This window comes from Falco peregrinus, chromosome Z (genome assembly GCF_023634155.1).
Source record: "Falco peregrinus isolate bFalPer1 chromosome Z, bFalPer1.pri, whole genome shotgun sequence".
In the NCBI taxonomy this organism is placed as follows: Eukaryota; Metazoa; Chordata; class Aves; order Falconiformes; family Falconidae; genus Falco; species Falco peregrinus.
The window spans coordinates 34,460,049-34,487,017 of record NC_073739.1 but is presented as its reverse complement, the minus strand read 5'-3'; the positions used below and the strand labels follow the sequence as shown (position 1 = coordinate 34,487,017).

General features: G+C 38.2%; 1 protein-coding gene across 2 annotated transcripts in view; it reads right to left on the bottom strand.

Annotated features, from left to right (window-relative positions):
• The window catches only part of MEGF10 (multiple EGF like domains 10), a 109,929-nt gene that overhangs the window by 36,496 nt on the left and 46,464 nt on the right, over positions 1–26,969 (bottom strand). For both annotated transcript variants that reach the window (XM_055791541.1, XM_005240370.3), the window contains exons 6-13: positions 20,234–20,480; positions 19,498–19,618; positions 17,471–17,607; positions 13,828–14,040; positions 7,732–7,906; positions 6,767–6,887; positions 4,293–4,456; positions 886–988 (exon numbers count right to left, since the gene is read on the bottom strand). In XM_055791541.1, the coding sequence (XP_055647516.1) occupies positions 886–988; positions 4,293–4,456; positions 6,767–6,887; positions 7,732–7,906; positions 13,828–14,040; positions 17,471–17,607; positions 19,498–19,618; positions 20,234–20,480 (1,281 nt within the window). The remainder of the gene's footprint in view (positions 1–885; positions 989–4,292; positions 4,457–6,766; positions 6,888–7,731; positions 7,907–13,827; positions 14,041–17,470; positions 17,608–19,497; positions 19,619–20,233; positions 20,481–26,969) is intronic.

Sequence of the window (26,969 nt, the reverse complement as noted above, 5' to 3'; positions counted from 1 at the left end):
GAAACATGCTTTGTTCATTAAAGGCATGTTTTTCATGCTAATTCTAATTATTAAATGGAAGGAGTCCATACAGACAGGCAACATGTAATCTGACCCTTGCAACACTACAGTACCACAGTGAGACACCAAGTCCAAAACACTCTGAGACGCAAACTTATAGTGCTAATTAAACAGTATTGAAGATGGAACAGTCTTCCCTACACTTAGAGCTTAGAAATCTACATGAGAACTAAAACTACATTCCAGAGATAAAAGATAGCTTGCCCTTTGTCATAGTTTTATCACGTTTTCAAAAAAACTTGTTTTCCATAAACAAGAGTGCAACAACAGTCAAACACAAAGTTTGATGAATAATTAAAAAGATATATTTCTTAAAACAAGATTGAAAATGCTGGAGAAATTTTGTGAAAAAAGTGCAACAATTTTCATACAGAAAAAAGTATGTGCAGATAAACTTATTTTCTTCAAAAGTTTGAGAAACTCAAATGGCAGCAGAGCTTCTGCATGACTTACCCTCTTTATGGCTGCCTAAGGCAAAGTTTTCTGAGTGCTTGGATGTGGTGCTTTACCTACCAAAGCTGCCAGCACAGCCTTGAATATTTACAGTTATTTGCCACTTTCACAAGGAATCGTATTATGGAGGCACCCAAGTTTTAAGATTTCCCCTTCTGTTCCCAGTTTTCTGCACATCCCATGCTTCACAAAGTTTCCACAGTTGTGACTCACAGAAGGGACACAGCAGCCACAGAACTGGACCTTTTCTCTTTCCAACCCCACATACTCTCCTCAACCCCACATGCTCTTCTAAGCACAAAACTGAAAGTCAACACCAAGTACCACCACAATGGAAACTCTCTTTGTCCTTCATGACGGTCTCTTTTGTACCTGACCATCCTGGTAGACAGCGACAGTAACCCGTGGTGGGATGACAACCGTCTGCGTGGCTGCAGTCACAGCGTTCAGCACAATCCATACCATATGTGCCGTCCTGTGGCAACAACAACAACAACAAAAAACAGCTATGAGATGACGACAACTGGGAGTTAAGAGGAGAACAAGTTCTGGTCAGTACTGCCTCAAAAAGCAACCACAGACCTCTTCTGAACCCATAATCTACTTTCTTAATATAAAACATCTCTGCATTTTGGGAGATCTTAGTCTCCTACATTTTCATCCTTTCATTTAAGAGGGGAAGATAAACAATTAATTATATTCTCTTGAAAAACCCCAGACTAATGGACCTGGGGACAGTGATTCAGAACACAGTAACATAGACTATCAGAGGCTACAAGGAAAGTGTTCATGTAGCAGCCCTCTAATTTCCTTTACAGCTGAATTCCTACTCCAGGACCTGGGGGTCCCTTGATGGGAAAGCAATTCAGTCTCCTTTCTACCTCAGACCCTGAGCTCTCTGAGCTCTCTGTGTATTGCTCAAAAAGGATAACACATAAAGCCACAAAAAGCTTTCTAAAAAAAAGCAGTAAAACATTGGATTAAAATATATCTTCAGTGGGAAGTTTACTGCACAACAATGCAAACTGCATAACTTTCTTTTGATTAAGTCCTTCCCTCTGCACTACAGCATACACTGTGTCAAAAGGGAAGCTCTTTGACTATGAGACAGTACACAAAACAAAATTATTTTTTGACTATGCAACTTTTTTGTTGCAAAGTGTCTCAAATGAGAGACTAAAATTACAAGTTGAACAACCCTCTTTGTGTATTCAGCTGTGCCAAAAAAGCACAGCTGATTTTCATGCAACTGCATCAAAACATTTGAATTTGCCTTTTCTGCTTCTTTCGTAGAAGGTGCCACATATATTTAGGGGTTATTCCATACAAAATCAATCTGAGAAACTAAAACATCTTTACAATTGCATTCTCAAAACAAGGCAAAGTACAACAGTAAATTGATCTGACAGAAAAAGTGTCAAAACCAAATTAAAAAACATGGAAAAAAGACAGTATAATCTAAGGTAATACTTCTGGGAAGTAGTAAAAAAAGGAAGAAGTAAAAAAAGTTTAAAAAACCACATCAGGTTTAAATCTCAATCATTTAAATTTGAGGCTAAAAATTTGTCTTAATCACATTAAAAATCAGAATGAAATCTATATGAAAATTCACCAGTTATTCTTCAATGTTTGTGCCTACATTTCTACTGAGTTCCACCGGATTTAGCTATTCAGTTCCATCTTTCAAGTCTCAAGTAGAACAAAATCTTACATTACTTGAGTATAAGGAGCCTTTTGCTTATCTCAAAAATACATTTTTATATCCAGAAAAAGAAAAGATTAAGTATTTCCTTTGCATATGATCAGATTTGGAAAGAGTAAATCCTCAAATATGTTGTGGAAAAGCGGTATTTTTAGTCTGCTGTGTATTTGGACAGAAGTTCAAATCGGTCAAATTGCAGTAACAATCCGGGCAGTGATATTAATTTTCTGAAACTATTGAAACAAACTGAAATACACTGGACACAACAACTGGACACTGGCAGGGAGTGGTGGAATCACCATCCCCGGGGGTATTTAAAAACCACGTAGATGTGGTGCTTTAGCAACAGGGTTTAGTGGTGGACTCAGCAGCCCTGTGTTAAAGGTTGGACTTGATGATCTTAAAGGTGTTTTCCAACCTAAATGATTCTATGATTTGAATTAGTTTTCTGTTTATTCTCCTGCTCTGGAATTTTGAGGCAGAATATGAATTTGAAATATGTAAATTTTATGGCCATCATTTGACACAGACAGAGAGAGAGAACAAGACAACGAGCGTGGGCATGCTAAATTATCTGATGTAGAAATACTAACACGCATTCTTTTGCTAAATTTGGAGCAGTGAAGGAAATGCCATGAAACTATAACTATCTTTTTTAATAAGTTAGTTTTAGAAGAGCTAATGGAGCTTGGAAGATCTCATCATCCTTCAGAAATAGACGCTAAGTGATAAACAAAGCTCCTTTAGAAAAATTTAGTCTTCTGATGGAGACGCGTTATTGGAAACACTGCATAAACGTGTGCAGATAGTACACTGATTAGCTTTCCAGAGTATTTAGGAATTTGCTTGCCACTTCACTGACTATATTAGCGTAAGCTATAACTCATCTTAAAACCAAAACTAACTCCCCAAAAATAACTTCTGAGTATTCTGAGAGCAGATCAACAGAACAAATTTTCATTCAAAACAGAGGTGTAGTTTCCAGTCTTACGTTGTAGTTCAGCTACTGCTATAATTTCATTGCTCAGCAGAGCTAGTCCAAACTGACAGAAGCTTGAACATGATATAGGAGGGGAATTTACAACCTTTATGTTCAGTTCAGGTGATTCCTTTACAATTATATTAAAACAACAACCTGCTATGCAGATAGTATTGCACAGTGAAAGTATTGTGGAGAGAAGGAAAATGGAGAGAAGTTTATTAAAAAAATTAAGTTTGTTAATAATTTTCCAGGAAGTTGAAGTCCATCATTTGAAAAAATGGACTCTGGAAAACCCCATTTTTCATATATTTCATTTTTTGCATATGAAAGGTAACTGAAACCGAAATTACATAATAAAACAAATCAGTTCTGAATTTTACCATGTTTAGAATTTTGAAATTATATATTGTTATGGTGTCCCCAAACTACAGATTACAAGGTGGAAATTAATTGATGAGGAGTGTGCCTTTGTCAACACAATGATTTCTAATTATGCAGTTCTCAAAGTCTGGGAGGCAGTGGAAGTCAAAACCCTGGCAGAAATACAAAGACTGTCATGGGACTGGGTAACAAGAGTGCCTTCTCATGTCTGACTGAGAACGAATGACAGTTCTTCATTCATACTGTACTATAGATACAAGATAATTTAATTTAAACTGTGTTGTTAGATATGGAATTTATTTTTGGCCCCTTTTTTCTTTCATCTTTTTTTTTTTTTAAAGTAATTTAACAGAAGCAGTTTGGATAGCATTTGATGCTGATAGACATGGAAAAAACAGATTCTGTGTTTTTCAACAAATTCTAAAGGATCTGCTGGAAAGTTTCAGGTCCACCCTTAAAAGTGTGAAAGCAGAAAAAGTGTTCTTATGGGCATTTTCATTTTGTGTAGTCATTTTCTGTGTTATCTGGTGTACTGCGCAGCAGAGTTCTTCCAGAAGAATTGTTGGTACATGTGTCTAATCTTGAACCCAGTCATATATAGGCTTGTGCAGTGCTCCTTAGGGACTTGTCCCCATGAAGTCAGAAGAATGACAGAAGCATCCACCTGCCCTATATTATCCTACAGTGCAAAAATCAGTGAAATTATTAAACTACCTGGCAAGGGAGTTCACATTTTTCTCCTCTCCAGCCTGGGGCACAGGTACAGGTTCCATCCAGAGCATTGCAAGCTCCTCCGTTAAGACACTGGCAAGTTAAGTTACAGCCAAGTCCCCAGGTACCACTGGGACAATTTATTGAGCAATCTACACCATGCCAACCTGCCAAAAATAAGAATTAAAGTAACAAATTAATCAGGTTTTTGTCCATTCCTAAGAACGTTTCACTCCGCCCAACATGTGGCCTCTCTTGGAGATGTGCAGTAGCAGGGTAACATTAACTACAGGCAAGTTATCAGCAGTTTCAGCTGCAGAATTGTCCAGGTTTGAACAAAGGTGCTCAAGGGCACCTTGTAACATCTGTGCACAGCACACGTTTTCAGATGGGTGCCAACACACAAAAGCAATTGATGGGAGATCTGGAATGAAAACAGAGACACCTTGAAATTTCACTGAGGAGCACTAAACTATACTGAACATTTTAAGGCATAGCCTGAAAAAAATTAGGAATATTTTCCCCAGACTTAAGCTGCTGCTTTCATAATATATGGTTTTAACAGAAATCTTCAACACACAAAAAAAGAGAAAACATGAAGAATTGCTCAAGTTGGATTTCTCCAAGGATATGTAAAAGACCTTTTAGATGATTTCTGTACTTCTCTCCAAATACAAAAAAGCATGAAATAGACAATGGTTCTAAAATGCAGCATTCATCACTGATGATGCCTGATAGCAATGATTCACAGACTGCACACTGGACAAACAGAAATGTACATAGATTTTAAAAACTGCAACCACCTATTGGATGCAAAAGAAACAGCATGAGACAGTCATACATTATCATCAGTAATGACACAAGCCAAGTTTCTAATTTTATACATTGTTTACAGTAAGTGAAGGGAAAAATAATTCCGCACTGAGCCTAATCAATAGACTATGCAAAACACATGTACTGAAATGAAGCTGCCTCGTGCCCTGGATTGGTAACTTCAAATTTAGGGGTCATTTCAGGAAAAAATGTTATACTACATTAGCTAGAAAACTAAGACAGTTTCTCCCAAATGTTGTTCCAAGATTTATAAATTTCCTTCATTACATTACAAGTATCAGGGTTGAGTTTAATTTCATTTGCTGTCCTTTTTCATCATAGCATGACTAAAACTGCACAATGCACAAGAAGATAGGATTATGCATGGTTTACAGAATATTTTTTCTTCTCACCACCTAGCTACTTAGCAGTAGCTACTTTGCTACTTCTAACAGAGTTAAATCAGCTCCATTATCTCTGGCAAGAGTAGAAGCTGGAAACTCTCCACATGTGCTACACAACTGGTTTAATTGTATCAGTCCCTGACAAATTTTGTGGCTGTTTATCTAGGTAACTAACACTCCTCCCCTTCTCAACCTTTGAGGATTTTTACCAGAACATTTTCAAATGGGGTGTCTATAACACGGGCTAGGCATGGGATTTGCTTGGGAGCATTCAGCAGCTTGCCCTTCCCTTCTCAGCAATCCAGCATCACAGCTGAGGGACACTGAACTTTAAATGCTGAAAAACAGAACAGATGTATTGCAAGAGAGCATCCTTAAGTAAAGTTTAGTAGCATATTTTGGGTAGAACAGGAATATCATGTAGGCCTGCAGACCTTTATATGGGAAAAGATACAAAGATCTCTTTCTGCTAGCAGAACCAGTGCTAGAGGACATCTGAGATACGGTTCTTCCAGGCAAAGGCATGTGCTACTGGGAAAGGCAGAGGTGGGCAGGTACATACAGTTTCTCTCAGAAGTGCACTGGCCATCAAAATTACTGTTGGGAGGAGAGAGCCAAGCAGAGGGGTCAGGGAATGTGAGTCCACCTGCACTAATACTGGGACATTCAGCAAGTTTCTTGTGGAAGAAGGGAACAGTAAAGGACGCAGGCTGGAAAGGGGGTTAGGCAATGTTTTGTCAGGGAATTGATGAGGAATAGAGCATTCAAATATAAATAATGCCAGTAGATACCAACATCAGTGCTAAACTGGCCGGAAGAAGTCTGTGATGATTAAAGGGGTGAGGGTGGCTGCCAGAGGTGGTGGCCACCCAGCCTGAGGGGAGACAGGGCTATGTACTTTGACTAGGAAGGCTGACATCAGATAAATTGCATACCAGTAGTCCTTCTAGCAGACCACGGCACTACCACAAGAGACAAGTGGTGGCCCATTTCAGGGTAAACACTAGTAATTCACCCAGCCACAGTACCCAGCCCACTGAGAACTGCCTCAAAGAAACAGGAACACAAGGTATGCACACTCTTATGTGAGCAGATGTTTTCCTCATTTTCACCTCCCAGAGCAGCAGAAGCATAAAGTATTTTGTGATACGGCCTTCAAGGTGGTCTGCTTTTTATTGTTTCTTTCTTCTTCTCTACTTCAAAAACAAAATTTCATTTTATGATTACAGAAAAAGAAAATTAATCTCAAGAGAAGCTTACCTGCTTTGCAAGTACAAGAACCATCCACTGGTGAACAGATGGCTTCATTTTTGCAGTTGCACATGGATGAACAGTTTACTCCGTATGTCCCCAGAAGACAAGGAGTACCACAAGCAGCACCCTGAATTATACAAAAATAGAGTCTAAAAACTCTTTGATGAGATTCAGACAATACAACTAATAAATGACCTACACTGACTCAGATACTACAAAAGCCAGAAAACATAGAGCCCATGACTGTCCTAGGTTGGCACTAAGCTATCCTGAATTTAAGGGAGAGGGAGTCCTTCATCCTTCTTAAAGTCTACAGTAATCACTGGTTTTCTATTAGTTGCTGTGAGAGCTCAGGTCACATACATAACAGCACTTGGTTAGATCAATGGACATATTTTCAGTAATAAAGAAGCCCTTTATGAAACCAAAACACAGTAAGACAGCAGGTTAATGGAAAATAATATGGATATGTAAAATATATTTAAGAATTATTTGACTGAAGTTTTCACAGTTATTATTCCTAGAAAAAGTCATACTGTAAAACGTTTTTTATGTTAGATTATCATCCAATGCACAGGTAACAGCAAATGTACGCAAAAGCTGCAGAATAATCTGCCCTGAAATGCAAAAACAAATGTCTTTGTCTAGAGTTTCTCCAGATGGAGCATGAGGAGTTGATGTACAAGATAATGACTGGAACTTATCATTCTTCCCTTTATTTACACCTCAACAGCACACACTCATCTTATAAGACACATCACTTTTCTTTCTTAAAATGGCTTCATTTCAGTACTAAGAACCAATCACAAATTTGGCCTTCTCAGGGTCTTGCAACACACCCAGTGATACCTAAATATCTTTGCTTCTCTTTTACCATGGTGGGGAAAGGACACTCTGCCATCTTGAAGAATTTTGCACTTAACTAAAGGCAGTGGAGTCAAAAAAGGACTGTGAAAGTAAGACTTATTTACCTTAAATCCAGGGGCACAGGTGCATTTTCCAGTCACACTATCGCAGTCAGCACCGTTTTGGCAGCTGCAGATCTGCTGACATGACTCACCATAGAATCCCGGGGAACATGTCTCATTGCAGTAGAGTCCAGACCAGCCGGGCTTGCAGGAGCATTCCCCAGACATAGGGTGACAGCTGCCAGGAGGGGATGAAAGGATAAATAACTCAGGACTAAACATGACATCGTTTGGTTTTTTTTCCCAGAGAACAAAATGCTGTTATAGATAGGTTGTATAAAAGATCTTGCATGCTATGTGTAGGGATGGTTATACTCCCCAGACCGCAAAGCAAAGGGTTCTGTATATGTATATACAAATGCATTCCAATTAAGACAAGAAATGTAACATCATATGACATATGATTCTATGATATAGGCATTTGGGGAGGACATGGAAAGAAAAGAAGAGGTATCAGTCTTCCATAGCTAGTTGAAAATAAACTATCTGAAACAAAGTTTTTACCATAAAATAGATATCCACGGTTACAAAGATTAAGGTGATGAAACCATTAAATTCCCCAAAATGTATTGTTAGGGTTGCACTCCAAGTATAATAGGATCATTTCCATAACAGTGCCCAAACTCAGCAGCATATTGTCTGAGAAATACGATGCTTTGGTAAAATAGCATGGCATAATAACACAGCACAAAATGGGTAGCATGCATGCTCTTTTCTTTAAATAGCTGGTTGAAAAGAGGATAACTGGCATCTTTCTGGGAATGAAACAAAATCATTTGCATTGGGCAGAAGTCAGATACACCATCATAGTGACCTTTTGCAGACTATCTCCCCTATGTTGGCCATACCTGGTGGCAGACCAGCTGTCTCTACCTGGAACAGCAGTTTCATTGAAGGGCCAGTCAGACAGCTGTTGCCTCAGAACAAATGGACATCATCAGCTGTGCAAAGATATATGTGCTGGAAAAGTGTACACAATGGGGTACTCTGTAGCACTCTGGCAGACAAAGCACTCACTTAATTCTCACCAAAGGAAAGCCTTAATATCCAAATCCAATATATTTACAATGGGAAGACTGTTTAAATATTTTTTTGCCACTGATTGAAGTTCATTTAAATGTGCTGGAAAAAAAATATGCCTTTGTCCAGGCACATTAAATGACCCATGACAAGAGCCTGATTTTGCAAGATTTGCTGACTCCTTGTGGGGGGGTATGTTTGAAACCGAGCATTTGAAACTTTGAAAAAATACGTACTGCATTTTTAGGTACCATAACATAAGTAATGACAATATTCTTTGAAAAAGTTGAAACACAACAAGGGAATGCAGTATTATTTGCAAATGCTCTTGGACTCACTGTTGTTAAACTTAGATTCTCCTGTTGCCAAACACAACCAATTGACAACACTCTGCTGATCAAGGAAAGTATGAATTACAAAGGTTCAAATGTTATTACGCATTCTGGTCTCTATATCTTATTGCATACAGTATGACATCATAAGAATTTGGGGGTCTTGTAGATATTAAAATCTCTTTAACAATATTAAGCTAGTTTACATAAAGTGAGAGGAAAGGTCTTTTCAACTAAATGATATATTCAGAAATGTTTCAAAACTCACGGTGTTCGTAGTCAATAGTCCTAGTTATTTGTTCAGTTATAAGCATACCTGCCACAAAATAAGCTGAAATAGAGCTATTGTCATATAGAGTACATGAAAATTATGAAAACACATGATGCAGCAACATAATCAGATTTGTTGCCTGTTCCTAACTTCCTGTAGGCACCCACTGGAATTTTGGATCAAATTCCCATGTTTCTTATCGGTGGAAGAATACAGGGTAGCAGATATTAAAAAATGTTTCAATCCACAACTGAATAGTCATTAGGATACGAATTAGAATATATTTACAACATAAAATTAGTAGTGCTGTCATTTTAAGACCTAAATCCCAGTGTTTTTGTTGTTGGATGTTTTTTTCCTTTCAGGGGAGGGGGAGAACACACGCATGAGCAAGCATTGGCTATGAAGCAGAAGCATTGATATTCTGTGCCCCCCAGTGAGTGTTACTAAGGCATACTTGCACATATATTGATTGACACCAAAATTAGTATTCCGTAATTTGTAATTAGATGTAGGAAGCTGGAGCACTTCTGAGGCTTTTTGATGGGTTCTCATGCAGTTAGCTTAATTAGCAATAAGATTTATATATTAAGATAGAGAAATAAGCAGGTGTTGAGAGATATTGCCAGTACATCTGCTTTTATTCCTGGTCTTTTGTTCACACTTTCTGGAAATACAACTATACTCTGTATTCTGTACAGACACCAAAAATATACTTGTGGGTAGTTGATACTACTTATTTGAAGGTCTTAAATGAGCTTAATGATTTTAATATGATTTAAAGAGGTGTTTCATGATCACAATATCCACAATAAATTTTGTAGCACCCTATACAATAAAAAATTTCCATGAAAAACTCTTGTATATGTATGTACAAATCCATTATAAAAATGCAAAATTGCAAGATGCCATCATCTTGACTTCAAAACTAAAACCATACTGTATGAACTAAGCTTGTATCACACCATAAAATTCCACTCAACCCTATATATGTATCTCAGAAAAAGTACAAGACAAAAGAAACCCCATTAGAGCTCACATCATGAGTAAACCCTAATTCCAGCCTTAACTATACCAAATCGGTTGGTGATACAGAATGACCCCAGCTGACCTCACCTACAGGTGTGAAGCAGTGGTGGATGATCACCAGAAAGAGCTTACAAAAACAAAACAAAACAAAACAAAACAAAAAACTAACAACAGGGACATCTCAGATTTAGCTTGGATATCAACCTGAAACCAGTGCACATGCTGTAACACAGGTCTGACAAATATCCTTTGTAAACCTCCTAGATAAATATGCAGCTACAGACTGCCCTCTTTACATTTTCTGAATGATCATCATGCGTCACTTGAGTAAAGGCATGACAAAATCCAGTCTAAAAGTTTAGGCTAGAAGAACATTCCTGTGCAAAATGAAGTGACAATGTTAATGAAGGCAGATTAAGGTCTGACAAGTTTTTGTAAACCCCACAGGCTGTGGATAGAAGTGGCAGGGACACATGGGTCTGCTCATATCAGCTCACAGCGCTGCTGTTGTACCACACTAAGGAAACATGTTTTATGTGGTCTTAGTCTTAGTCAGCTAGCACTCACTCTAGTTTTTTTCTTGACTACCAAATAAAAAGAGAAAAATTGAGTGTCACCTAGTCACAGAGAACAGAGGTCTGTGTCTGATTTCCACTCTAGCTCAAATCCTTTTATGTACATCAAAAGATATCATAGAGAAGAACCATTTGTGAAAATACTCTTGGCACAAGAGGGTTGTTACCTGCTGCTGTCCTCCGGACCCCTCAAAAAGATTAAAATCTCTCACGTATATCTATATCTAGCCCTTCACAAAGCATTCAATAAAGGCTGCTGATACAACTAAGAACAAGGATGGGCTTGCCTTTCAGCCCCAGGAGCTGCCATCAATCAATAGCAGCAGTGAAATCCCTGTAGATTAGCCTACCCAAAATGCAAATTACAATTTATTGCCAAAGCTGGTTTGATGCCATTTCCTCAATCAAAAAACAGTAATAGAAATATGTATACATTTTTAAACTAAGATATACCATGTTTTTTCGTATTTGAAGAAAATGGCTAGATACATACTTGTATACTGCAACTTATGTACACTTATTTTACAGCAATATTTTTTGGTGCTAAGTACTTTTTTAACTAAACTTTAGTTCATTTCCATATCTATGAATACTCAGAATGTTAAGTAATAACCTGGGGCTCTGAGCCTAGCAACAGCTCCTCCTCAAGGATATCTAAACTAGTGGTCATACCCAGATGAAAAATCTTTCATGTTACCAAGGCCCCTCAAAGTCCTAACAGAATTCTAGACCTACAGACGCATGAAGTGTATTTGAAGAAGGAACTGCACCCCCTTTTTCATGCCCTGGGATCACTGGTTGTTACATTGCTGCTAAATGGGTTAGTGCTATAAAGAACCTTTGGCTACAGCCAGCCCAAACAGCACTCGTGGTAGGGCAAGTAAGGAATAAGGCCCGGATGTGCTTAAAAAGTTGTCTTCTGGCTGACTGATATTTAGTGAGAGATGAAGACTGCCAGACACCACAGACTTCTCAAAAGATTCTTAAAAGTGTAAAGTGTCTGCAAGGAGCTTTGTCTTCTATACTATTAAACACACACCCTTTGATTTCTGTTATTTGGTGGTCTTAATGACTAGGAGGAAGGAACCTATATATGAAAAATACACTTGTGAAGTCATGAAAATCTTTGTTTAACTCATGGATCATTATGCCCTTGCAAATATGCTCCTGTACCTACAGGGCTGTTATAAGTGCCTTTTGATTTGTCATACAGATGGGGAAATGTTCAAAAAAAGACAAGGCATATGCTGCTGTTTACGTGAACATTTGTGATCTGATTTGACCACAAGCTGTCTTCCAGCGGCATAAATGAAGGAACAGCTGTTTGAACATGAATCAGAAGTAATCCCTGTAGTATCAGAAATACTATACAGTGTAATGCATTCCTGTCAAACAAGTCTGCAGACAAATTTTCAGGAAAGCAGCTAACCATAATTCTTAATACAATAGTATTCAGTCTACTACCATAATTTGAGAACTAGATAGGTCAGCATTATGGTGCCATTTATTCTTGAATGCATTGCTCAAAGAATGAATTGCTTGATTTTATGTTAAAAGCTCTTGTGTTTTTTCAAAACACATTTCAAGTAAATGGGATCAACAGAAGTGCAAGCACAGAACTGTAAAAACATATGAATGGAAAGGGAAAACAATTCAGTTTGCTGTCACATGGTTTGTCAATGAAAGGTATGTTGAACAACTCAGACAATCCCCAAAGTAATTTTTCACAGAGGCCTAAAAGAATAGTTATTTCCATGTATGTGCTTGAGTGCTTTAACATCACTGCTAAATTCTAACTAAAGGCTTTTGTTTTATTTATGTGGAAAAGTGCAACTTATATACAACATACAGCAGCATTCTATGTGACAATCAACAGTTTCCACAAATTTCTTCCAGAGCTGTTTTCAACAGCAATAATTTAGATTATGGTCACAAACCTTATCTAAGGTACTGTGATTAATAATGCATTTAAGTGAATGCACACTGAACAAAGTATTTAATCAAAAAACCCTGTGTTTTGTAACAAGAGAAAGCTGTCCAGAATTGTTCTACAAATATGTTGGCTTGCCTCGACTGACATCTGACATTCCTCCCTCACAGCTGAAAGTTTGTCTCCAAATAGCTAGATTTTTCATAACAATATGCTGAAACACTGCAAAATCCCCAAAGAGAAACAAAACTCAAAATATAGGAGTCATTATGCCTGAATAAGGAGAGATGGTAAAAGGTAAGCCAGTAGGAAAGCTATTTTCATTTGACTTCCAGGGATCAGATTTTACCTGCTTTCTAGAAAAAATCACTTGAGTAACAACAAAAAAAATATGTATTTCTGACACCCAGACTTATAATTGGTAAAGCTTCAAAAATTTTGTATTAAAATAGTCACCTACAGCAATTCTTATACACGTATACAGAAAGAGAGAGAGAAATGGACTCTACTTTCATGCCCTACTCCTAAGATTATACATCCATTGATTTTAATTCAGTTATTTCTCACTTACAGTACACCAGAATATGCAAGGGATGTATGACATATACTGATTTTATATGGTGAACAATACAATATTTATTCATGCAGTAAGTACAGACAAAGGTCACGCTTTGTCTTAACATTTATTTCAAGGGTCAGAGACCAAATAGAGTGGTGAATATTAAGATGAAATATAGCTGCAAGCACTAAACTGCAGACACTCCTTTGGGTGGCTATTTTCTTTCTTGATGTTTAGAGAACACCGAATACTCTTATAAGTCTTTAGTTGCTTCAGTTGGCATGCAAGTACTAGAGCACTCAGGAAATATTTATTTTAAGGGGTTTTTTTATTTCTATATTCTATATAGAAAAAGAAAACGGGCTAAAGAGTGCAAAGCCTACCTCCAGGTATTGGGCATGTGGCAGGGACATTTTTTATCACACTTGAGACCATAAATTCCTTCAGGGCAAAGCCTTGTTTCACAGTGCTCTCCAGTGTATCCCGGTTCACAGAGACAGGCACCACTAATATGGTAACATTTCCCACCATTCAAACACTTGCAGGTCTCAGCACACTGCACTCCGTAAGTGCCCACTGGACACTCATCTTGACATCTGTGAGAAATACAAACAAAAATTAGTTTTATTGCCCATAAACTACAACTTCTGGAGTTTTAAGGCAAATACTGTTTTATGAGGAATCTCTTACACTGGTCTAAAATGCCTCTTAAGTAGAGCAGGAATTTATGTAACTTCATATTTAAAAGTGCCTGTTTCTCTGGTTTCTTTTGCTACTCAGATAAACAGCTTAAAAACGTTGGCTCTGCAAAATCCTTTGGAAAAGGAAAAGGAAAAGGTCTCCCACCCCTCCAACAAAGAGGACAATACACAGAACATTGCAATTCACGTTCAGCAACCAGAACAAAACTAAACTCTCTTAAATCAGACCTGAAGTATGAAGGAATCAAGTATTTTGTCCCAAAAGCCATCCATCTGTAACTTTTTAACGTGATCTAGATTGTCCCCTTAGCAATAGTGTGAACAGCCAGCAGATGTGCCCCTGCAGATGCTCAGGCAGGAAGTTCACTGGCAATCACATTCAGCAGTTTCTGATGAGAGAATTTTCTGTATTTCCAAACACATGATATTTCCAGAATACCCTTCTTTGCAGAATTTTTTTCTAAATGTTTTTGGTTGGGTTTTTTTCTTTGTTGTTGGGTTTTTTATTAATTTTGCTCTTCAAAAATCCATAGGACATGGAAAAATCTTCAGGAACCCAAAACCCTTCTTTTCATCTGACTTTTCTAATAGATGAAAGTGAAAATTAGTGAAGACTTGAGTTTCACCAATATGGGAGAGTAGCAATGATTTTCCTTAAGGAAAATATATCCTAAGAGAGAGACTTCTTCATCAAACTTTTTCTCTCTCATTCACAGAACTTTTAGAAGCTGACTTCTCTAGCTAACATTGTTTTGAAGTTCAACATGTGACAGACATTATTAAGTATCAAACTGTATGTTCAGCTGTCCAGCCTGGTTACTAAAAGACAGTTTTCAATATCCTGCTTCTGAAACTTGCAACTCATTTACTAATGAGTTTCCAGGTAGCAATTTCATTTGGTAATGTATTTAATATATACAATATAAAATGAGTTCGCTATTTTCAGCTTTAACTTCTCGTGTATAACTGAATTGTTAAAATTCAGAATGCCAGTACTGCTACAGCATTACTAAAGGGTCCAGCACTAAGTGCAATTAAATTATTCGATTATGACAGACCTCTCAGCTCAACAGGTTCATGCCTCAGAGCAAAGGATGATAACATCTCATTGCCTATGTGTCAGGGAAAATTCCCACATTTTTCAGTATAAGCATCTATAAACTCTGAATTAGGTTGACAAAAAGACAAATCAGATAAATCTCAAAGCTTTAGGGTCAGAACATGTTGGAGTCCTGAGGTATGCTGTGAACTCAACAGGTGATATCAGGCACATAACATTCTCTGCAATTTGGCTGCCTCGAAGTTTCACCAAATTATAGATTGTATGAAAATATTACTTGATAAAATAGCACACTAATGATGTGTCAGTTTATAACCTGCTTATTTCCCCAGTCCTATAAAAGAATTTCCTTGGTGGTCTCTTTCCATTTTTCTTATACACTTGGGAGTTTTTGTGGCTTTTTTTTGTTGGTTTTGGTTTTTTTGTGGGTTTTTTTTTTTTTTGTATGATTAGTAGTTCATTACAGGAGAATTTCAAAGGCACGTGACACAAGGCACTGCAAAATGTAACAAAATTTGTCAGAACCCTCTGAGGTAAAATCAGTATACATGTTCATTTCATGCTTTTGCAGTATTTACCTCATTCTGATACTGTTATACAGAAGTTTCAAGGTATTCGTAACTCTGCCCTGACTGAAGCCAGCAATAAAATCTCCTTTCCTTCAGAGGTATAACATAATAATAGAGCTAATAACCCTGTCTAAATGTTTCCTAATGAAGTTATACAAATAAAGCTGAGAATAAACTTTCTCCAAATGACATTCAGGAATTCCAGACAAATTAGACAAAATTTAACCTTGCAATTTTTTACAGTTTTTTAATTGCATCTTCATCAGTTTCTGAAAGACCCTATTCCACTTCATCGTGAGGACAGATATCAATCAAAAAGTGTTAAGCAGAATTATAAATGTAGTTTAAACTAGATTCCCTTGTGTTAACTCAGATCATCTAGAAACTGTCAGATGCTCCAGGAGTCCTCTTTTTCTTGCTGACCGAGATGACCAAGTTCCAGGAGTCCACCACACCAAAAAACTCAGACAAATACTGTTAAGTTACACACAGAGGTAGAGAACAGCTTAGCACTTTTTAAAACCATCCTTTTGCTGCTGGTATGTACATGTTAGCTCAGCAAATGCCCACATATTTCTTGTCACAATTCCCTCCCTTGCCAGTCCACTGACATGAAATATGAACCAGATCTGCAACCTTGCTTCTGACCCATTCCTGCCCTTGAATTATCTTGAAAAAGAAAATAATTGCAATTATAGATTGTTTTGCAGGAAAATAGGGAGCTCAGACTTGCGACAGTGATCAAAATGCCTATAAGGCATCTCAGATTAAAGTCAGATTTAAATTCCAAGACAAAAAATTGAATTGCTTTTAGAAACACCAGTGCAGTGCATTGTATAGACTCATACAGATACTCCCTTGATTTCCCTGCTGACTTGTCTGTGTCTCTTTAAATGCATCTACCACCTTCTGCACTGTTTATTCACAGATGCAAATTTAATTTTGGCATCCAAGTAGCTCTGGACTAATTGTTTCTCTTCTTCATGAGGTTTTTTTCCCCCCTCATGTCTGGCACAGCTCTCTCCATGTCCTGTGAACACTTGCGTGGGAAGTGCATATGGTTATAATACCTACTATTGTTGGCAGAGATCCCCTGGACTGACCGCAGCGATTAAGCTGCTGCTGAGTTCAGCAAATGAGTCATGTGCTGTTTAAAATATATACAGGAAAACACTTCTTTCAACACTTTCTGCTGCCTTAAAAAATGGTGTCTTGCCACATTATCTTTCCAGTCTACCAAAGATGACTTTCTACAATCAAGTCAGAAAATCACGAAGTTTCACTTCTTCATTTGAATGAAATAATTTAGGAGACAGCTCTCCATCTTGCTCACTTTCAAGAGGAACCAAATGAGCTTCCCTTGCTACTATGATTGCCAAACATCTGCACAAAACCCAGCTTCCCTCCTCACTCCTTCACCATATCCCAAACTGCGTCATTCTGCAATCCACTGAAGTAAAGGCCCACCAGACACTGCCAGAGCATGAGCCACAGCAGGAAAATCCTGAAACCCAAGCAGTTCCTTCACAGGCACTTTTAACTTGTGACCCAGCATCAGCTAAGTGACACAGCAAACATTCCATAAGACACTCTTAATTGTATCACAGGTATTTCCATTCTACTTCCTACCAGCTTCTTAACTTTCTCTGTCACAGCATACCCCTTGCAGTCTGGCAAAAAAAAAAAATTTCCTTACCGTTCCCCCGTGTAACCTGGGCTGCAATGGCATTGACCTGTTGCTGAGTCACAAGTCCCTCCGTTGTGGCACTGGCACTCCTGGGAACAGTTTTTCCCATAACGACCCTCAGGACAAGGCTGACCACAGACCATGCCCTGTGTGTGCAGAAAAAAATCTTAATATTAGATTTGGTATCACAGTGTGAATGGACAAGGAATAAAGATTTGTAATGAAGGAAGATCAAGGAGATCTCATGCAGACGTCTGGTGCTGATCTTGGAAACGCCAGACTGTTCTCCAGCTTTAAACACAGAGTATGTTTCAGCACTGGAGGAATAATCTTCTAGGATTTCCATTTTGGAAGCCGAAGTTGATGAAAAATGCTATCTCTAAGTAACAGTGAAAACACTTAGACATTTAAGACTAATTGATGTCAAGCTTTTCTCAATTTATTTATCTGGAGTGGTATGTATCAAGACATCCGGAAATGCCCTCCAGTGAGTAGCAGTGTAGAAATCAGTAATTGCTCTAATGCCCCAATTATACTACTTTATGATAAGTTGTTTCTTTCTGATGAAAGGAAAAGCTGCTTGTAATTTCATTTAAAGCAGCACATCTTAAGAGCTTAGGTAGGATGTCTGCTTCCCTTCAGCGGGTTTTGAATTTCTGCACTGCTATTTAGATCCTTAGAATTAATTGCACCTGTGTAGTCAGGGAACCATCAGATCTTAAGACTTTTAAGAAGCCATTTCAAGAAAAACATATTTAAAGGCATTTCATCAGACAAAAGACATGCAAGTATTTCAGCGAACATAAGATACTGCAGAATTCATACCTGGCTACTTTAAACTTTCCTTACATGAAAAGCAAAAAACGTTATACTGTCACAATTGTGTTTTGCAGAATTGAAAAATCTAAAACTTAGGTTACGCTTAAGTTAACTTTAAGTTATGCTTAATAACTACTTGGAATGGAAAATTAGTCAAAGGGCTAAACGATAATTTGTTGGTTAAAACACACACTAGTATAAAATTGCTATCACTGCTTTATATGCTATCTCATTTTTCATTAGCTGTGTTTAGGCAGAGAAAGGGAGTCAGGAATTTATGCAAGCATTTTTATTCTATGACCAATAATTTCATTCTTCTAACACAAAGTGGAATAAGAAGTAGAAATGGCCATAATCCAAGTTAGGCAGTCAGGTGACTGGTGCTATTCAAATACACAGAGATGATAATTTTTAACTATGTTCTCTAGTTGGTAAAAAACTGACCTCTGCCACAGGTTATCCCAATATAATATCTCAATTACTGTCAGATAATTAAAGTTCAGTAAATGTGGATATTCACCCAAAATTGACATTTAAATAGAAAATATTATTAACAAATACTATTGATCAATATTATTTGCAAACGTATTTAAAGAAATTATTTGGGCCTTGATCACCTTCCACCTTCCAACTCCATTATTTGCCAACTCAGAGTCAGCAGCCTGGTAGCAGGGGAGGCTACTTGCAGCTCCGAGGTCAATTCTTCTTTCTCTACTCACTGACAAAAGGGTAGAAAGTCTAAAGATAATATCGAAGTTCTGATGTCCCACTTCCATCACCAACATTTAACACAGTATCTGAAGGTTTGGGGGTTTTGCCACACATCCTAAACATATGAAAACAGGCACCAAACCCACTGCTAAAATACATAATGGTGTCACCTCCTCATAGTATCAAATTGTATCTAGAAATGAATGACTTCTAGACAAGATATAAAGGATGTTGCCTTGTCACAGTATGATTCATGTTTTCTGCTTCCCAGAATCTGGTGTGGTTAAAAAGGCAGCACAGAACTGGAGGATTTTCTGTAATACGTGGTTTTTTTATTCAGACAGTATTTTATTCCAATCCCTGATGATGAAATATGTTTCTCATTACTCCTGACTACAGGCAAACTGCATTTGCTATCCTCATTTGCTACCCTTTTCTGATGCTGCCCAAAATCTACAAATATGGAAGTTTTAAGGGGTTGTGTAGATTTCAGAGAGTGTTTTTACCATCCATCCAGGCGGGCAGGCACACTCCCCAGTGACGTGGTGACAGACACCTCCATTCTGGCATGGGCACCTCTCCTCGCACTGTGACCCGTGCTTCCCGGGGGGACAAAGGTCCTCGCAGCTGGGGAGGTGGTGGTATACAACAGAGACAACCATTACTTTAGCATACGCTCCAGTCTCCAGCCACCTCTTTGTTTTTAATGCTATCATTAACGTTTCTAGCCAAAAGTATGAAACATAAAGCTGTCCAACATAAAGAGACACACACTGAATACTGTATAGCATCCACGCAACAAATCTAAGGAAACAGACCTAGCAATCTAGGAATTATTTCTTCTTAAAGATATTTCATTCTACACTGGTTGGTGCTCATCCATTATTATTGACAAAGCTCAAAATCTATTCTGGAATGACGAAGTCAAGTAGCTCCATGTTCCAATGCGGTTTTCCAAACTTGCAGCCAAACCATTTTCATGGTGGTCATGAAGAAGCTCCTGCTGCTACTTTTTGTGGCTTTCATTTAGCAGTCCAGATCGAGGGCTTTCTCTCAGCTACATGTCTGTGTATTGCAACACAGTTTGCCTAGCTGCTTCTTAGCCAGTAGCCCTGCTTCCCTGCATTACAGAGCAGCCAGACCAACAGCTTAGTGTTAAAAGTTAATCTAAACTTGGTTTCTCTTGTTAACACTGTTTAAAACTTGTATCTCTTTCCCATAAATAATATACCCACTGCTTACAAGGCACCAGTGTATCCAGGAGGACATCTGCACTCTCCAGTCACGTGGTCACAGGTGGCTCCATTTTGACACTGGCATTTCTGATGGCAATCATTTCCATATGTCCCCTGATCACAGCGTTCCTCGCAGCGCCAACCTTTGAAACCAGATGCACAGTGGCAGGCTCCAGTGATGGGGTTGCACAAGGCTCCGTTTTTGCACTGGCAGCGGCTGCTGCAGTGAGGTCCCCAGTGGTCACTGTCACATGCTGCAGGGGTAGAAGGAAAAATTTAGTGTTTTTGTAACTGCTCATGTTGCAGCACTGAAGATACTATGAGTCAACAAAAAAAAAAAAGGTTACAAAATTGAACTAGTTATATAGTACATCTTCAGTTCTCTTTGGTCCTCAAGGATCTTGTCAGGTAGACAGAATTTAATTTATGCATACAAATTAATTTCTTAAGCATAAAAGCAAACACTTTACAATGTGAGGCTCTGAAGTAAATGCAAGTTCTAGTCTCCATTTTCAAAACTCTTCATTATGACTCTCCATCATCAAATGACACTTATGGCTCCAGGGAGCTTCCATTTACACAGAGAAGTCTTGCTAAATTTAAAAAGTAAAAAAATACAGTCTAAATCCATAAACAACTGCCTGAATCCCACAGGGAAGTTGTAAGACTTACTCATTATAAGATCATGATTTCTTTCAAATCCAGAAATTCCTACTTGTTGAAATAATTGCAAATATTTCCTTGTCAATCTTGCAATATACTGACAGGGCAAAAGAAAATACAAGCAGCGTTTCACCAAGCAATAGAAATTAACACTTATATGGTTAAACTTCATCTGGATGTTACAAATGTGGTTATCCAATGTGTCTTCACGATCATTCAGATGCATCTTTTCTCATCTACCCCAATGCAGCCCATTAAAACCACCCAGAGGTTATTTCAGCATCAAAAGAAAAACCTTACTGTTAAGGAATACATTTTTCTTCAGTAAGAAACACAGCAGTTCTGTAAAAAGCCAGAAGATTAAGGTCACCTAGAGTTCAACAGGAATGTGCTAATCATATGGTCAAATGATCTGATTTTACTTTTATGTTCTGTTGGTAACAGCAGTACGACGGGAAGGCCTCAATTGCAGCAACTGGAAGCCCAGGATCTCCCCTTGAAGACTGACAACTATTGTTCTCCCAGTCTTTTCCTGGGGCGAAAAAAGCCAGGCAGAGAACAGGCACACTTTCCTAGACTAATGCCCAGTAATTCAAGAATCCTCCTCAGGGCAGGAATTATTCAACTATAGGAGCTGTTCACTCAGGCTACACAAATAAGAAGGGATTAGGGTCTTTTAAAGAACCTACTCCTTAAGATATTTTTTTTTCCAGGAGAGGTCACTAGAACATGCATCCATAATGGAGATATTGTGAGCTCCAACAGACAATAAAATACAGAGCACTGGGAAGTACCGTATGCATCCTAAACACCCAGCAATACCGTCAAACTGACGGAACAAATGTCCGTCTCCTTACTGGCCTTTCTTTTTGAAGATGTATGGGTTTTGTTCTGGAGTATACTACAACACACTGTTGTTTACAGCACACAGCATCTTACAAGTTGCCTTTCCCCATGATAACTCACATTTATTCTGAACTGCTATATGTTTATTTTCAACATTTCTGCATGGAATAGAAAGTGTAATCCTCATGCTTAACCAGTCCTCAAACTGTTGTCAGGAAACAAGCTATTTCAGGATATATATAAATATAAATGCATGTATGGGTAGTGAGACCTCTGAAACAGTCACATGTTCTATCACGGTTGCACAGACACTCTTACTTTCTGGGTTTTTTGCTTAACACATTAGTCTAGATTCAGACAACAGTCTTCCTCCTGCTCCTAGACAGAATAGACAACTTCAATTTCAGCTATTCATCATGGAGTAATTCAAAATAGTAATTGTAATGATGATGATGACGATGATGATATTAATTAAAAAAAACAAAACAAAACAAAACAACCAAAACCACCCTGCCCTGGTATGCCTGAGAAACAGAAGAATTCAGACTGATTGCCAGACTATGACTGTTTCAGTGCAGATACCCATCAAGGGTGAATGTGGCCTGACATGCTACAGATACAAAGACATGACAGGCAAAAGAAGACTTACAAGCTTGCATTCTTTCACCAGTCACTGGAAATGGGATATCTGGTACAGTGCAACAACTTGCAGGTAGCTGCTTGAAGGCCCAGTGTAATGAGTCTCAGAGCCACAGGGATCAGAAACATCTACTACCACACATCTGCCATTGCATCCAACACCCAGGCACTGAGACTGCCTTTCTAGAAACCACAACACTTGTGAAGCAGTGGAGGCCTTGTACTCCCTCTGCTCTTTTTACAATCCCATCCTCAGAATGTCTCCCTGGAACGCACCCCGCTGTCTCCCGCAGATCTACTGATGTCCAAGGTGAACATGCTGTGTCTGTGAACTTGAACCTTTCTTGACTATTTTACCATAAAAGCATGTACCACACAGTACATGATAATTTATTAGTTTCCTGGTGTGATCTTCTCTGTATGTTTTCAGGAAATCATTGAAATGAAAAGCATCATGTGGCTGCTAATAGGATTTCCAGTCTCACGACCATTCTCCTAGCAACACCCAGGTGGATAACAAATATTGACTATGCAATTTTTCACTACAGCATGATGGCGAAGCATTCCACCAGGACAACGGTGGTTCCACCATAGTATGACAGCACAATAGCCCTTTACGCAAGGTCTGTCACCAGCCTAGGATCCATCTGTGAGTTATAGGCAGAACTGCAGAGAAATTTGCAGGATTAATAACAATAAATATTAATTTTGAATGAGAGGGATAAATCACATTTTTTACCTCTGTGTCCCCTGACTAATAATCAATAATGTTCCCCATAGGAAATGAAAGTGTTTTGTCAGAAACTGGTGCTCAGTATACTATTAAAAAAGAAGAGTGCGAAGGGTAAAAATGTTTCCTATGGTGTGTTTGGTTTATTTTAAATTAGTTTTTGATACTAAATTTACCAGCTATTATATCAGACTGTTTCTGCTGCTTCCTAGTATTCAGACACTGAGAAAGCCGGGCTAGAAGTTGAACAGCTGCTAATCTGGTGGAATGGGATAGTCTTTGAGTTAATGACTACGGTCAGGTTACAGGCTGTCAGCTGGACTTTAATCAGAATAGCTGCTCTGACTGTCCTGACTGCAGCAAGGTCACAGGCACATGCACACAGGCAAACACTACAGGCACACACACAGAGAAGTGTCAGCTACTGGCTTCTGAACAGATTTGGCCTTGTAAATCATTGTCTCAACACAGGGTATATGCAAAAGGGAAGCAAATTACAGAGACAAGAGTCCCACGTTCAGAATGGGTTTGGTACAAGGACGATGCATCTCAGCCCAAGTAACTCCTGGAAACAGTCTGAATCCAACCCCGAAGAAATACAAAACCCAGTCAGTAAAGCACAGTTAATTTTCTCTAGATCCGTTCTGCCTTCACCTGATGCTGGGGCTGGGAGGAGGTGGGGGGTGGGGGTGGCGAATCAAAGTAAATGTTGAACAAACACTGTGGCCACATCTTCTTGCCATTTTTCTTTTTATACTTTCTGTTCACCTGGGAATATCCTTTTTGTCAGCGCAGTACATGCTGTACACATCACACAATGCCAGAAATACAGGACAGAGAACTTTTTTCTCCAAAGGTTACTCAATGAAAGCAAAAGTTTGCCTTTGGGAAGAAGGGCACTGCACTTTATAAACCCTCATTTCAAATGAGCAAGTATGGTATGAAACTCTAAGACAAGACAGGTCTACTACCATAAAGAAATGTTTGCTGAAAGTAAGTGCCAAACAACAACTTTAGAAACATAGAGAAACTCAAGCACTGAGCAGTGAAAAACATCCTTCAAAAAGAAATCGAAATATGTGATGCAAATTGCTAGCATTTTGAGACCTTTTGTAGCATCTTTTAAGATGTAAAGTTCTGTATTTCCTAGTATAACTTTAATGCACATTGTTGTTATGCTGGGCTAGATGTGGTTTTATGTACATGTTTCTGTGAGTGGCTGGTGATTTGCAAATTGGAATAGTGGGACACCTGACATTTTATAGCACAAGGTATGAATTTTTATAATAACCTGAAGCACATCTGAAAAATTTGGTAACTCTTTTATTGCCCCTTATAAACAAAGACATTTTTAACTAAATGTGGTTACATACTTGTAAGGCAGTTTTCTGCATTTTTTTTTACTGATTTTTTTAAAGGGCAACAAAAATAGAAGTGCAAATGAGTCTGAGTTTATTCTTGACAAACCCACCTTGATCACCTACAGTTCTGTACTTCTCTAAAGAATGGCCTATAATGAGAACAAAATAAGGCTATCAAATCAAGTCAAAGAACAGTTCAGAAGAAAAACCTCCTTAGAAAGTCTAACTTGCAACTATATTTTAAGTATGCTACAGTTTCCTTTATAACACAATATTCAAGGGAGACAATGTTTATTTGAATGCTTTTTTTAAGATCTTTCTTCTCTTTTTGTCTTTCTTTTTTTGATAATGAGAAGGTGAAAGTGAAGAACCACAGCAAAACTAAGATTTACTTTTCTTGCTATCATTTTTTGTAGCTGTCTTATACGCAGCACCAAGACAACGGAATGAGATTTTATTCTGGTTAACACATCTTCCTGCAACACACACTGCTGTGTGTTTCTGGAATTATGTACCACTATCACCAAACCAGAGGAGATTCTTACCGCAGCATTAGCCTTATGTATTTTTATGGCCTTTTAAAACAACTGAAAACAAAATTCCAGACATAGAGTGAATGATATCTCACTTGGAATGCAATATTGTGAAGTGCACATTTAAATAAGCAAACCGTGGCAAATATGCAGAATTTCTGCCTCACCATCTCCTCAGAACTCCCAACATAATTTTGTCAGATAGGTTCAAGGAGCCACAGCCTTCAGTAAGTGAAAGCTGATTTTCCTTGCTCCAGCATGTATAACAAACTGAAACTTTGTTTTCAACTGTTTTCAACTCTAACTTGCGCATCATCTGTGACTAACCTTTCATCCTTTCCAATTTGTCACATCAAGGACAAGTCTAAATCTGTTTGCCTTCCTTTGCATCCCTCCTTTGACTCTCATATCTCTATTGTCTTGTCCTTACTTTCACAGCCTTCATGGTCTATCCCTGACCTATAATTTCTCATTCAGTATCCAAATATCAACCTTCACATTTACATCACCAGTGGCATTAGCCCCTTTGTTGCATTTTCAGACTATCATCTTTCTTGTTTCTTGTCGAGTTGCTCTCCATACCCCAAGCCATAAAACTGCCATGATATCCTCCTTCACACCCCTACCTTATCATACCTCCTTCCTCTGAAGTCCACAGAAAGTTGATGTAGCAGGTGTGTTAAAACCTCTACCTGCATGGTCATTTATCAGTGTTTGCTTCTTTCCTCATTACCTACATGTTTCCAGCTTTGTGTTATCTCTTTTCTTTTCCTTCAACCACAGGTTCTCTAGGGCAGAGGCAACCTGTTCTGTATTTTTACTTGCAGAAGGAGTCCGCAAATCCCCAGCAGGGACAGCTGTGAGGTCCACCAAAAAGCAAGAATGATCTTCATCTACAACTAAAAGTAGATCAACTGCAACTTGCCCTGTTTATAAACTACTCGACTTTTGGAGCAGAGGATATAAATAAGAAAAGAGTAATATTTCTAGGTGGGCCCACAAGTGACCTACATTATCAGGGAATGACCACCACAAATAGCCAAGCATAGCCAGTGTAAGTAAAATAGGCCAATATTGAGAAACTTTGACTTATCCAAAGCAGTAGCCCACTGACAATTTTTTTTATTATAAATTGCCCTAAGGCTGTTCATCATTTAGTGTTTGGAAGAATTACTCTTCCCTCTGTTCTAGAAACAAGAAACATGCTTGTCCTGACATAAATATACATTAGTGGAACTAATAATTCAGGTATCTAACTGGCAGTAAGTAAAATCTGATTAATCATTGTAAGAATTTCACAACAAAACAATAATTTTTTATGAAGATGGCATTTAATTTTGCAGGTGAGAGAAGCCATTCACCTTAACTCTCTCGTGACCTTAGTAAGGAAGCACAACCAGGACAAGTCCTCCCATTTCTCCATCAACAACAGATGCCCATCTAACTTTCAAGTGTCAACAGAAGGGAAATTTAGCTTTAATCCATGTGTTATGTAGTCTTGTATATTGCATACCTGAAAATGTGTTTATTGTTTTGGCCAAAAAGAGTGCCATAATTACAATATGAAGGCTTGCAAAGACATGGCATACACCCCATTCCAGATTAAAATTTCGTCAGAAAACTGGATGTCCTTCTTTGACAGGAAAGAAGGTATATCATATACCATGACAACAGTCAAATAGGTCATATATTACATTAAGGCATCATATACCTTCAGTCTATACAAAACTAGACTTGGATAATCCCTCATGGATCCTCAGTTCCTCTTAACTGATAAGGACATGAAAAGTCATAGCCATGTAAATGCTACTCTTAAATATCTTCACTTCTGAGTGTGTTTGTGTTCTGAACAACATTCATTGATTAATTCACTAAGTAAAAACTATGATAAAAATACAAATGTTGTCACTAACCTAAATCCACATTGCCCTGACTGAAAAGTTTAGACAGTATTCTTGAAACTACTCTCTG